General features: G+C 50.1%; 2 protein-coding genes across 2 annotated transcripts; both read left to right on the forward strand.

Moving 5' to 3' along the window:
• The first annotated feature begins 2,770 nt into the window (after nt 1-2,770).
• Nucleotides 2,771-6,835, forward strand: LOC119291531. Its single transcript, XM_037570302.1, has 5 exons — nt 2,771-3,181; nt 3,486-3,608; nt 5,721-5,820; nt 5,954-6,102; nt 6,366-6,835. The coding sequence occupies exons 1-5, from the start codon at nt 2,819-2,821 to the stop codon at nt 6,594-6,596; spliced, it is 966 nt and encodes a 321-aa protein (XP_037426199.1). The 5' UTR covers nt 2,771-2,818; the 3' UTR covers nt 6,597-6,835.
• A 2,179-nt stretch (nt 6,836-9,014) lies between these two features.
• On the forward strand, nt 9,015-12,916 carry LOC119291532. Its single transcript, XM_037570303.1, has 3 exons — nt 9,015-9,426; nt 9,514-9,855; nt 12,133-12,916. The coding sequence occupies exons 1-3, from the start codon at nt 9,196-9,198 to the stop codon at nt 12,655-12,657; spliced, it is 1,098 nt and encodes a 365-aa protein (XP_037426200.1). The 5' UTR covers nt 9,015-9,195; the 3' UTR covers nt 12,658-12,916.
• Nucleotides 12,917-13,156: the final 240 nt, after the last annotated feature.

A 13,156-nucleotide genomic window follows, 5' to 3' on the forward strand; every position in this document is an offset into this window, starting at 1 on the left:
TTTGTGAAATTTCTCTGACAATACTACCATGGTCTCCTCCAACTCTTTGATGAATGTGATTAATAACCTGCTTGCAGTCCGAAGCTATATGTAGATGGTTCACTCCCAGGTCCTGAGCCAGCGCCATGCCCTCCCTGCATGTGATTGCTTCCAGCGTCGTTGGATCCGTTAGGCCTTCAAATACTAGCATGGAAGAGCCCAGATAATTCCCTTCCCTGTCGCGACATAACACTGCTGCTGTTCCCATATTCGTTCCTTCTGAAACTCCAGCATCCACGTTGATCTTCACACATCCCTCTATCGATGGAATCCATCTAAAACCCTGCCTGGCATGTGGCTGGTTTGTGCTTATTTGTGACTCTTTCACCGGCGCGAGCTGATCCAAATCAGCTATAAAGCTAAGCACGAACCTGTGTGTCTCGTATGGGCTCTGATGTATCCCCTCGTGGATAAGCTATCTTCGAGCATACCAAATCGCCCACATTGTGACTGTCAACCGTATTAGTTTTTCACGGTCCAGTGTCTCCATCATAAAGAATAACCAGGCTCTTGCTGAAGGCTCTGTTGTAGCGATCACATAGTCCAGCAGATCATGGTCTACAAGAGACCACACACATCGTGCCATTGTACACTCAAGCAAGCTATGTCTCCAAGAGTCTTGGGCTCCACATGCATAACACTGATCATGATGTGACATCTTCCTATCCTTGGGAACATCCTCGGTGGGTAGCGAATTTTTGGCCAATCTCCAGAGAAAGTTTTTGAGCTTCGCCGGGACTTGGATTCTCCATAAAGTATCCCAGGCCTTCTCATTTGCTATCGTATTAGAGGATCCTCCTCTTCCTTCCAGCCAGTCTTCACGCCTTCGTTTTATATCCACAATCATCCTGTAAGCCGAACGGACAGAGAAGATTCCACTTTTTTCAAAACCCTAAGACCAAAAATCATCCATATTTCTTGTGCAGATCAGCACTTTCAGGATCGCTGTTATATCATATGGAAGGAAAACCTTAGCAAGCAACGCTGCGTTCCAACATGCGTTATTCCGGTCAATTAACTCCGCCACCATCAGCGGTGGATCAGCTCTTAAAGAAACAATGGGCTTCATATTTTCCTTCCTGGGTAGCCAGTTCATACCCCAAATATGACTTGTATTTCCATTACCAAACCTTCGGACAAGACCAATCTTCAGGATATCACGACCCTCTATCAAGCCTCTCCAAATCTGGGATGGATACCCGCCTAGATTGGCTATCAGTATCTCCCCATCCGGAAGTACGCGGCTTTGAGGATCCGTGCACTTAGTGAACTAGGATTTTCCAGAACTCTCCAAGCTTGCCTTGCAAGGAGTGCCAAGTTGAAAATTTCAAAATCACGAAAGCCAAGCCCCCCCCCCCCCATATACTTCGGCATGCTCATCGTGTCCCATGATACCCAATAAGGTTTCCTTTGGCCCTATTTACTTCCCCACCAAAAAGCTTTGATCATTGATGTTAGTTGTTGGCATAAACCTCTCGGAAGCTTGAAACAAGACATTGAATACACCGGAATGGCTTGGGCTACTGATTTTATAAGCACCTCCTTCCCTGCAGCGGAAAGTAGTTTCTTCATCCACCCTTGTATCTTATTCCATAGCCTATCTTTTAAAAACTTGAAAGCACCATTCTTTGCACTCCCTACATCAGAGGGCATACCAAGATATTTTTCATTTAGCTGCTCATTAGGGATTTGCAATGAAGTTTTTATAGCAGCTCTTATGGACTCTGGGCAACCTTTGCTAAAGAAAAGTGAACACTTATCCTTGTTTATTCTTTGGCCAGATGCCCTTGCATATGTTTCCAACAAAAGAGAAACCTCATCCGCTCCCTCAACATTTTCTTTAGAAAAGAGCAGGCTATCGGTACATGGCGAGCACACATCCTCGAAAGTCTTAGCAATGGGCCGACCCATTTAGGGGACATACTACCTACTGCGATTTGTTTGTCGTTTCGTTTTCATCTTACATTTCATGAGTTTTTTCTTCAATTTCATGATCTTTTTTAAAATCGTAATTTTTACAAATTCATATTTTTTTCATTTTCATGATTTTTTAAATTATTGAACATTTTCAAATATGTGTTTCTTTACTTCATGAATTTTCCAATTCGCAAAACTTCTGATTTCAAGATTTTTTTTCGGAATTCTCATCAACCTTTCTTGACTTCGCAAAACTTTTTCATATTCATATTTTTTTAATTCGCAAAATTTTTGTGATCAGGATTTTTTGGGGACTTTATTGGACTCAGAGCTTTTTGAATTTGTGAACTTTATTCAAATTCGCAAACTTTTTTGAGTTCCATGGACTTTTTCATATTCACGGACAATTTTCAACTTTGAGAATTCTTTTGACTTGGTGATTTTGAATTCATGAATATATTTTTCAAATATATGGACTTTATAAGATCATGAAGATTTTTTAAAATCCTTTTTATGTTCTCAACTATTTCAAAACTAAAAAACCAAAGATCCATTTTTTTCCTTTTTTTGGAGGGGACCAGTTTTTTTTTCTAAACGAGCGACACGAATGAGCCGGACTGAAAGTGTGCAATAATCCGTAGCAAGGTACGGCCCATAGGCAATATCCAGACCACTGGAGCTCAGAAACAGAGGGAAATGATGGCCCATGAGCAATATCCACTGAGCCCAGAAACAGAAACAGAGGGGAAAAGGATGGCGCCAACCCACGTTGTCGTTCCCGCCAAAAAGGAAGCAACAAATCGTTTTCCCCATCCACTCCGATTCCCAAATCCTGAGATCCATCTCCTCCCCTCCCCATCCCATGGCGGCGTCGGCGCCGACGGGCTGCTTCAAGTGCGGCCGCCCCGGCCACTGGTCCCGGGACTGCCCCTCCGCCCCACCATCCTCCTCCACCAACCCCAACCCCAATCCCAACCCCGCCGCCGGCGCCGGCGCCGCCCGCTTCGCCCCCTACAAGCCGAGACAGTTCTCGAAACCCGCGGCGGCGGCGGCTGCTCCGGCGGAGGGGGAGGAGGCGCCGCAGGATGGTGCTAAGAAGAAGAGGAAGGAGAGAGCGACGCGGCCCAAGCTCACGCCGGATCTCCTCCTCTCCGACGACGGCCTGGGCTTCGTCCTCCGCTACTTCCCCAAGGCGTTCAAGCCCCGCGCCCGGCCTGGATCCGAGGTATGCCTGCTGCCGATCAACTCCATCCGGTGGACAATGAATACCTCCTTTCTCTTCAGTTCCAGTTCAATTAGATGATCAACCCGTGTAGAAACTGTAGATGCAAAGTCACATCTGCTACATGCCGATGCTTTCATTTCTTGTTATGCACTTTTAGTAATTTACTGCATACGTGCCATCAAAAGTCAGCACTCCGAATAGATAATTGTAGCCTATGTGTGGTGTAATATAGCTTGCTCACTGCGCACTTGTCCTTATTCTCATCTCCGTTGGCCTACTAAATGACTTACTGTCTTTCTGTCAGGTGGAAGACCTTGGCAATCTGATCAAGCTTTACGCGGACTGGCACTCTCGCTTGATCCCTTACTACTCCTTCGATCAGTTTGTGCGCAAAGTTGAGAAAGTTGGGGCCAGTGGCCGCGTTAGGGTAAGCTTCTTTCTCCTTTCAGGGTTTCCTTCCATATTGTTACAGGTAAATTGAGTAGTCTTCAGAGAAGTTGCAGGGTTTCCTTTCAGGATTTTATTAGCTCTGCAGGGTTAAGCCACCTTACTTTGGCAGGAGATGGCTTTGTAAAGTCACCACCAACATATGTTATCTTACTATGGCCTTTCTAAAAAAAATCTTACTATGGCATGATGGCTTTGTAAATCTCAATAACGACTTGGTGTAGTATATTTCTATGACGGCAGGCAATAGAAAAGCAACACATTAACATAAGGTTATTCTTCCAAGTGAACATAAAAAGAGTCTCCTCGTGGACCGCATCGGCGTCTTGTGGAGAAGGCCCGCCTCATCTTGCCCGATTTGCTCGATCCCCTTCTGATTCCGGTGGCCGGCGTCCCTCTTGGTGCTGTCCTTCGGCTCGGTTGGTTGGGAGTTCGAGGTTGTGAGTTAGAACCGGGGTAACCCCTTGGCCAGCGCGGCGGCCATAGCGAAGTCGACGCCTTTGGCGCCGATCCCCTCCTTGGAGGCTTCGGTGAGGTTCCCCTCCTCCTCTTTCTGCCCCCTGCTTAGTGGTGAAGACCTTGGTCCCTTGGTTGGGCGGCGACGGCGTTGCGACGTCGTATTCCTTCTTGGAGGCGTCGTCCGGGGATAGCAGTGGTGGCGGGTGTGCAGTGGTGGTTCTGGTGGTGGCGGCTGGCGGCTTGTGCCGGCCTTGTTCACTTGCGGCTGCTCCAACGACTTTCGTCCTGCGCCATGTGTAGGGTGATGGCATTAGCGCTGCTTCGCAGCTCTGTTGCCTTTGAGCTGTTCTGTCTAGCACTCTGTATTAGTACATGCCGTGGTGGAGCGGTACTTCATCTCACTCATTGATGGCGGCGAAGATCGGCGGCATGGCGCTGTGGAGGCGCGCCGCCCGATGCGCGGAGATGGACTCGCGCAGGAGGAGGTAGCTGTCTGGCGTCATGGTGACGTTGATGGCGGAGTGGCCTACACAAGGTAGAAGACTCAATATATTCTGAAGACGGACCTGTGGAAGATGGCTGCGACGACACAAGAGTGTGTCTGACCAGATTGTGCCCCAGACCCGGTATGTGGCTCGGCTGGGGCTTCCGGCTTTTGATGTTAGGTTTAGGTGAGTGGTTTGGGTAGTGGCCCAACTAGCATCCCTTCATCATATGGATAAGAGTAGCGGCATATGTTGCCGAGATGGTGGATTCAGGAATATTGTTTGTAATACTTTGTAAGGTCCTCGAGAATAATTAATAAAGTGGCCGTATGCATCTTCCAGATGCAGAGGCCGGGGGTCATCCTCCTTTTCGAAAAAAAAATACATCTGAAAACAGGAGATGTTATGCTCCTTGCCATTCACTTGCTCAGAAAATATGCCTTCTCATCAATCTGTTGGTTCTTGTTGTGGCATAAGATTATGTTTATGGGGAATATGTGTAGAATTACCGTATCCTCGAGACGATTCTTCCTTTTGGGTTTCCTTCCATGCTGTTACATGTAAATTGAGCAGTCTTCCGAGCATGGTCGACTGAACTGATTTGATTATCTCCTTCAGGGTTAAGTTAAGCTGCTGCCACCACAAATTCACTATGCTATTTCACTATGGGATGATGGCTGTATAAATCTCAATAATGACTTCATGACGTATATTTTCATGACGATAGGCAATGCAAAAGGAAAGGGCCTGCAGCACATTGATGTAAAGATCTGTTAAGCGGACATGAAAAAGTACTCCCCCAATCCATATTACCAGCTTTAGTACAACTTTGTACTAAAGCTGTGACAACTAATATGTATCGGAGGGAGTACAACAATACGTCTGTAAAACGGAGTTGTTATGCTCCTCATCATGCCACTTCAGAAAATACACCTTCTCATCAATCTGTTGATTCTTGATGTGGCGCAAGATTATGTTTAGGGGGAATACGTGTAGATTTAACTTGTCCTTGTGCTATTTCACAGATTTCAATTGATTGTGTGGTCTAATATACTACTTTTAGTTTTTGGGTGCTTCCATCATGTCAATCGATCTTGTTTTCCCTGGACATATGTATTCCTCACTGACACTGTCCTTCCTTATCTTAGAGATGCATTTTGGAATTGAAGGAAAGGGTTGCCAGAGGGGGAGATCCTACACTACTGCATCAACCGCTAGTGGAAGAAGTCATACCAGAGGGAGAACCTGGTCTGACCTCTTTGTTTTGTTTAAAGTGCACATACACAAATCTTTATGATTCTAGATTAAAAGTACTTGCATGTATCTCTAACCTGTATTTGTTATATTCCAGTAACACCAAATTGCTCACTATCTGTTGCAGATGGAACCACACAAGAAGACCCAATCCTGGGGACAGAACCTCCGTCGACGGACAATCATGAGGATGTGGACCCATTTGCGATGGAAAGTGATGACGTGGATCCCATGCAAGAGGATTTGCTAAATGAAATATACGAAAAGACAGCCGATGTAAGTCAATACTCTGCCTTGTTTAACTTGACATGGCTGTTGTCAGCTCTAAGGACGCATACGTAAGTTCTGTGTGATTCATCCCATCCATGAAATGAAAATAGAAGGTTCTTGAGAAAAGCAAAAACTGTTAGTAGCAGATGCTGTTAGTGTCAGTATCCTGAAGCCATGCCTAGACATCATGGACTCTGTACTCTAGTTACTCTAGTATGAGCGTTATGCGGATTAAAAAGTGATGCATTGTTTCGTTGATGGCACAACAGGAACCTGTAATAAGATCTGGCGATGGAGGCGCTGAACAACCTGTGGCTCCAAGAGAGGCAGAGAAGCATCAAGATGGAGAGGAGAGTGGCGGAAGCAAGCCAAGCAAAGTTGAGCTGACGGAGGAGCAGAAGGCGCGCATGGAGGCTAACCGGCTCAAGGCGCTGGAGAGAGCGGCAGCAGCCCGGGCTCGCGCATCCCAGTCGCAGCCTACTACTGAAACTACCACCTAAAAGCGTGCAGTGTTTTGAATCACTCCGCCTTGGATGTTAAGCTGTGTAAGAAGCATGAGTGGTGTGTTTCCGGTAAGGGCCAAGATGGTGTTCGTTGAAGTTGAGGTGTAAAACCCAGAAAACATTTTACTTTCGCCGGTGTGGAAGCTGGTAATCTGTTTTGCCAGAAGAGTTGGTGAAAACCGCTATATTGCTGTGCTGGTGGCGGTGGACAAGCTACAAAAGACATTTTGGCCAAACATGTACTCCCTCCGTTCCAAAATAGATGACTCAACTTTGTACTAACTTTAGTACAAAACTGAGTCATCTATTTTGGAACGGAGGGAGTAGCTGTTTTCTCGTCAATTTCCCATGTATCCTTGCGCATCTGTTATGGCTCCTGTTTGCATTGCAACCCTGAGACACGCAGCAGGAACTTATGTATGCATAGTTACTTTATATGAGACCTGAAGCTCTAAATGTTGAGTGAGAATTGGATTGTTTGTATGCAGGTTCGTATGGAACCATGCGTGTCCATCATGAAGAACCTTTGTGAATACATTAGCCCTGCCCTGCCGAAGAAACTATCCTGCTTTTGGGGCCAACATGTTGTTTTTTTTATCCTAGAACAGGAGCCACCAGAACTGAACCTGAGTAAAGGCAACTTGAAATCATCAGTGCCATGAGCTTTAACATTCTTAAATTCCCCCCAAAAATGGACTTTACATTCTTAATGGCCTTGAAGCATATGGCCATGCACGGATGGAATGGCCTTATCCCAGACCAACCGAGCAGCACACTCGAGTTGGACGAAAAGGACGCCACGCCCTCCTCCAATTTCCGTTATCATGGCATGTCAATGGCATGGCGGGCTCCAAATCCATCGAATCAAACTCACCAGGAATCATTGCGTAATGCCCTCATCGTCCTAGGTAGCAGTAGCACTACTATGCCAAGTTGCCGACTGTCTGCAATTTGGTCGCCTGTGGAAACCATCTTGACCAAATCGAGCCGGCCACTAGGCCAATGGCGCCCCGGATAGCTACGTCGAAGCTGAAAGTGCCACCGCGTGCATTGCATTGCATCCAGACTTGCTTCGTACACAATGCACGTAGCTGGCACTGGCTGTGTCACCGTCACGGCTCACCCTTGTAGGGTAAGTCTGGATGTTACTGGACGCACGCTCGGACACTTCAGTACCACCTAAACACGATTGTTGTTTGGAATTGGGTTGGATGCTGTGCAATTTTCAAACCCGGGTTAATACTTCAGACCGGTGTGAAAGGAAATGAAATCGTTCTTTTTCTCTACCTGTGGGCTTAAATCGACGCTATTAATTTCAGTGCCAGGGACGTGGAGGTGAACAGATTGGGCCCTGATGATTGCCCGGACAGCAACCGAGCCCACCCTTTAATTGAAGATGATAAAGTACGAGACCAATTTATATATATCGGGCGCATTGCTGAAATTCAGGAATTATTGGAATCCAAAAGCAGAGCAGGGAGAGAAACAATATATGACTCGTCGATTGGGTACAGTGGCACACGAGCACGCGATCGTTACACGCCATTGGTTCCTGAATCCTGATGTTGGTAATCCCTTGGTGTATACACCCTCGACACGATCACTCCGGGTACGTGGAAGGATCCTTGGAAGTATGGAATGAGTCGGGCACTCGCTACGGCTACGCCATGTCGTGTGCGCGTTACGTTACACGTTTCACTCCAGCTGGACGGAACGAGTCCACGTACGCAGGAGAGAGCGCCGACCTGAGCAAAGAGACAGAGACGGTGAGAGATCTTCGGCTTCAAGTCTCGGACTGATGGCGAGGCCTCGTGGGCGGGGGCGCTCGCCGGCGGATGGAGGAGGGTTGCGGCGTCGCCGTCGTCCGTGTCAGCTCACCCGCCCGTCACGCCACGGACAGAGACCGCCCGGATTTGATTTCCATCGACGACGCGCCTACGGCCACCGGAATGAATGAGTCGCCACGAACCACGCCAAGCAACAAACAAGCGGAAACCCCCTGTTTCCAAACCCAGAAGGGAAGCCCATCCGACGGGTGCGGTGCACGCACGCGCGACCGTGCGGCACGGGCGCCCGCCCGGTCGCTCGATCGGGCGAGCGATCGAGATTTTGACGGCTCCCCCAACCCCACTCCGTCCTCGTCCGGTCGCCCGCCCGCGCTCCCTCTCCCGGTCGCCGTCGCCGTCTTGCCTCCCTTGAACGCTCCCCCTCCCTCCCTTCCCCCGCACTCCACAACGGGACTCAGCTGGCTCACTGCCATCTGGGGCCCGGCGGACGCTGGGGCCCGGCGCGTCATCCGTGGCCGCCAACCATCACCAAGAAAGAGAGATTTCGCGCCGTGCTGTCTGTGCGAGGAGCAGGTTGCAAGTTGCACTCGCCGAGCGGCTTTCGCTCCCCCGCCCGCCCGCCTACTCGCATTATAATAACCGAACGAGGCCGCACAAGCAAGTTAGCAACAAACTCTCGCAGCAGCAGCGGCAGCGGCGGCCTGACACAGAAGCTCAGCTAAGCTAAGCTACGACAGAAGCGACAGGGAGAGCACGTTGGCTCGTTCGTTCTTGGAAGTTGGAACCGAGCGTGACTGCGTGAGGGAGAGATGAGGGCGAGGGTGGCGCTGGAGCCGCTGGCCGAGGAGCCCGGCGCCGAGGACGAGTCGGGGGCGCGGCGGCGGTCCGGGCTCCAGGCCACGCTGCACCGCTGGGCGCGCATCCTCTCCGGCGGCGCCGCCGGGGACGACGCCCGCCCCGCCGCCGACCTCCGTGTGCTTCTCTCCGTCCTCGCCTGCCCCCTCTCCCCCGTGCCCATCCTCCCGCGCCTCCCCCGACACGTACGCATGTCTCCTTCCATACTTGCCTTGCTCGCGCCTTTGGTTTCTGCTAGCCTTTGCTTACGTATGCTGCTGTTGGTTGCGCAGGTGGCGTCGTCGGCGCAGTACATAATCGAGCAGTTCAGGGCGACGACGGGGTGCGGGAAGCTGGAGGGCACGGCCAAGAGCATGTACGCGGCGGGCAAGGTGCGGCTGGCGATGCTGCAGGAGCCCGCCGGAGCGGGCCACGCCAACGGAAACGCCGGGCGGTGCCACGAGGGGAGCTTCGTGGTCTGGCAGCTCGCGCCCGGCATGTGGCTCGTCGAGATGGCCGTGGCCGGCCACAGCGTCGCCGCCGGCAGCGACGGCCGCGTTGCCTGGCGCCGCACGCCCTGGCTCGGCGCGCACGCCGCGCGGGGCGGCTCGCGCCCACTCCGCCGCGCCCTCCAGGTTGGTCGCCATCCATCCATTCATTCATTCACCTCTACCCGCCGCTAATTCCACAGTCCACGCTCCCGAGCACGCACCGCGCGCGAGCTGGCGGTGCCATTTCCGCCGCATCAACCATCGTGACGCCCACCGCATCCTCCTCCATCTTTCCCCAGCACAGTACCTTTTCTTTCCCCTTTCTAGCACCCGCTTTAGTTACCATCACCGGCCATGCCACGGCATGGCACCGCATGCCTCCCATGCACCGTCGTGTTTACTGCCACTATACTAGCTCTGCGGCGTGCCCATGACAGGCCGTCCCCACGCGTCTTCCACCTTTTCTTTCCCCGTTGCAACCCGCTTTTGCGCATGATCTTTTCCGCTTTGCTTTGCATCTGTGCGCCGCGCGCGCTCCCTGTGCCACTCAGCGCATGCAGTAGGGCCGGCCGGCACATAGGACGTACCAGTACGAGTACTGATTAGTTAAAACTGAGAAAGATCCACCATGTAATCAGTCGGAGGGCGGGAACAAGTGGAAGAATCTTTGTTAAAAAGCGGTTGGATAATGGATATAGTAGTACTACTCACTACTACCCCAACGTATGCGCACTGCACAGTTGTTATCTTGGGATCCGTAGCTGGTAGCACACCAGCGCCGCATGCCATGCCATGCCATTGCCTCACTGCTCATGGCTGTCATTACTGATCCTGCATGCCATGCCTCACATCTCCCTCCCTTGTGTGTGTGAGAGAGAGAGAGAGAGATCCATGTCTTGCTTGACTTGGCGGCTACAAGGCTTGCATTAGGTCGTGGTGAGATTAGCCTGACTCATTCTGCCTTGCCTCACATGGGGCTAGAATATCTGCCCTCATCTTTGATAAAGTGCCCACTGGGAGATGTTTGATCAGCATGTGTGTGAGCTCACTGAGCTACGCAGATTGGCTGCTTTTCTTTAGGATTAGTTATCTTATCTTAGCAACTCCCAAATCGAACCATGGATGTTGGTTCTTCATCGATATCTCAAGCACGCATGTGCTCTGTTCAACAGCTTGGAAACGACCTGCGAATACCACTGCATTTATCCAGAAAAATATTGTATCCACATTTCCAGGATTGTATAGAACTATATATATACTCCGCAGATCATAGTTCGTTCCAATCTGCGGAAGGAAACCTTAACGGCAGATTTTGTGGTAAATTTTACTGAATGAGTAATGCTATCTTAATGATGTAGGTCGTCAGTTGGTATTCTGAGCAAAGCTGTCCCAACCAACGCTAGCAACTAGGCAGTAAAACTCGACGCTGAAGTCACGATCTGATTCCCGAAATCTTGATGCTTACCCAACATTTATAATTAACTCTGTAGAGTAGCTCATGCCTCCGCAGGTCTACCTGTTTGAATTGTTCGCTGGATCTATGTGGCGTTAATTACTTAATTAGTTATTAGGTCGTTCGCTTAGGCTAACTGCTAGCTCAACATGACGATGTACTTAGCTGACTAATTAGGACGACCAAGTTGAGTAATTGGGCCGGTCTCGGTCTAGAAAGCAAGTACTTTTTTTCCGGATGGATGAGGAGTACGTACTGCCACTTAATTATTGTGCATTTCTTGCCTCTGCAACTGCAATGTCACTTCAAGACTAGAGAAACTTTCAGCAAGTTTCTTTGTATACAAGATAGGAAATACAAGTGTGGCCTACTTGAAGAAAGCGTAAGGACAGAAGCTGTTAGCTGTTCATAGTAGAGCAAAGATTGTACAATTGTGTTTAATTTAGGGGCACTGCATTTCTATATCAGCAGCGTCCTCTGCTCCATGACAATAAACTATGCTCTAGTGGCATGTTCTTACCTAAGCCAAGATGGTGACACAACACAGATTATATACTCGTTTGCTACCAGACTGCCAGCCCCTCTAGAATATTCTCATAGGATATGAGTACTTTAATCTAATGTGTGTGTATTAGGAGTAGCTAAATAATTTTTCACCAGTAGGAGTAAATGGCGTAAAAATAGTAGAAATCCACGTCAGAGACTCTGTACTTGGCCATAACTGATGGTCCAAAAGCGCCAGCACTGACGTGCTATCCATATGCCAACTTGCAAAGCAAGCAGAGTTATCTGATCAACTTCACTGACATCCCATTTCTGTCCACATGTAGAACTAGAAGCAGACTGCAGAGCTGCAGTAGCTCACAGTTTTCAGTGTGGTAATTATTTGAGAATTACATGCAGAAGACTTGCAGAGTTTACGCTGTTCGCTTGTGGACTGAACGTTGATCTTGTCCATGCATATGCAGGGCCTGGACCCGGTGATGATCGCGTCCATCTTCTCGACGGCCGAGCACGCCGGCGAGAAGCAGGTCGACGGGGAGGACTGTTTCGTGCTGCGCCTCGACGTGGGCCCCTCGACGCTGTCGAGCTGGAGTGACGGCACGGCGGAGGTGATCCGGCACGGCCTCACGGGGTTCTTCAGCCAGCGGAGCGGCCTCCTGGCGCGCCTCGAGGACTCGCAGCTCACCCGCATCCAGTCCCCGGGCGCCGCCGCCATGTACTGGGAGACCACCATCGCGTCGACGCTCGCCGACTACCGCCCCGTCGACGGCGGCGTCACCGTGGCGCACGCGGGGCGGTCCACGGCGCACCTCGCCCGGTTCGGCGTCGGCGTGCGCGCCGCGCGGGTGGTGACGCGGATGGAGGAGTCATGGACCATCGACGACGTGGCGTTCGACGTGCCGGGGCTGGGCCCCGACGCCTTCATCCCGCCGGAGGAGGTCAGGCGGAGCCGCCTCTACCACGCCATGGCCGCCGGCGGCGGCAAGTGAACTACTCGATCGTACGCAGGAGTGTAACACGTAGTAGTCCAGTAGTGTTTTGTTTAGTTTCGACCGTGTGTCGATTATTGTTTGTGATTGTGGCACCAAGAAAATGCAAGCGCGTGTACGTACATATGTGGACCCTGGGTTTTTTTACCTAAAAAGAAAGAAAAACTCACAGTTTCTAAGCATCTGTGAGTGACCGTGAGAGTGGCTACGTGTAAAAAAAAAATCAAACCTTCTTGAGATGAACTCCTTGATTTACATAGACCCTGCACCCGTTGTACAAGAATCCTGTGTTGTTCGTGCTGAAATCTGCAAGAAAGATTCAAGGTACGTGTCTCCATGCATCTAGGAAACAGTTTTGTTTGGTTCTCTTATTCTACTTTGTTAACGTACTGCAGCCTTCTTGGAAGTACTACCTTGCATGTGAGCTGCATTTGTCTGAACGTTTGTACTACTACTGACCTACGCTTGGTGTCATTTTGGTAGCGTTTTTAGTCCTTTC

The sequence above is a fragment of the Triticum dicoccoides genome, chromosome 4B (genome assembly GCF_002162155.2).
Source record: "Triticum dicoccoides isolate Atlit2015 ecotype Zavitan chromosome 4B, WEW_v2.0, whole genome shotgun sequence".
NCBI lineage: Eukaryota > Viridiplantae > Streptophyta > Magnoliopsida > Poales > Poaceae > Triticum > Triticum dicoccoides.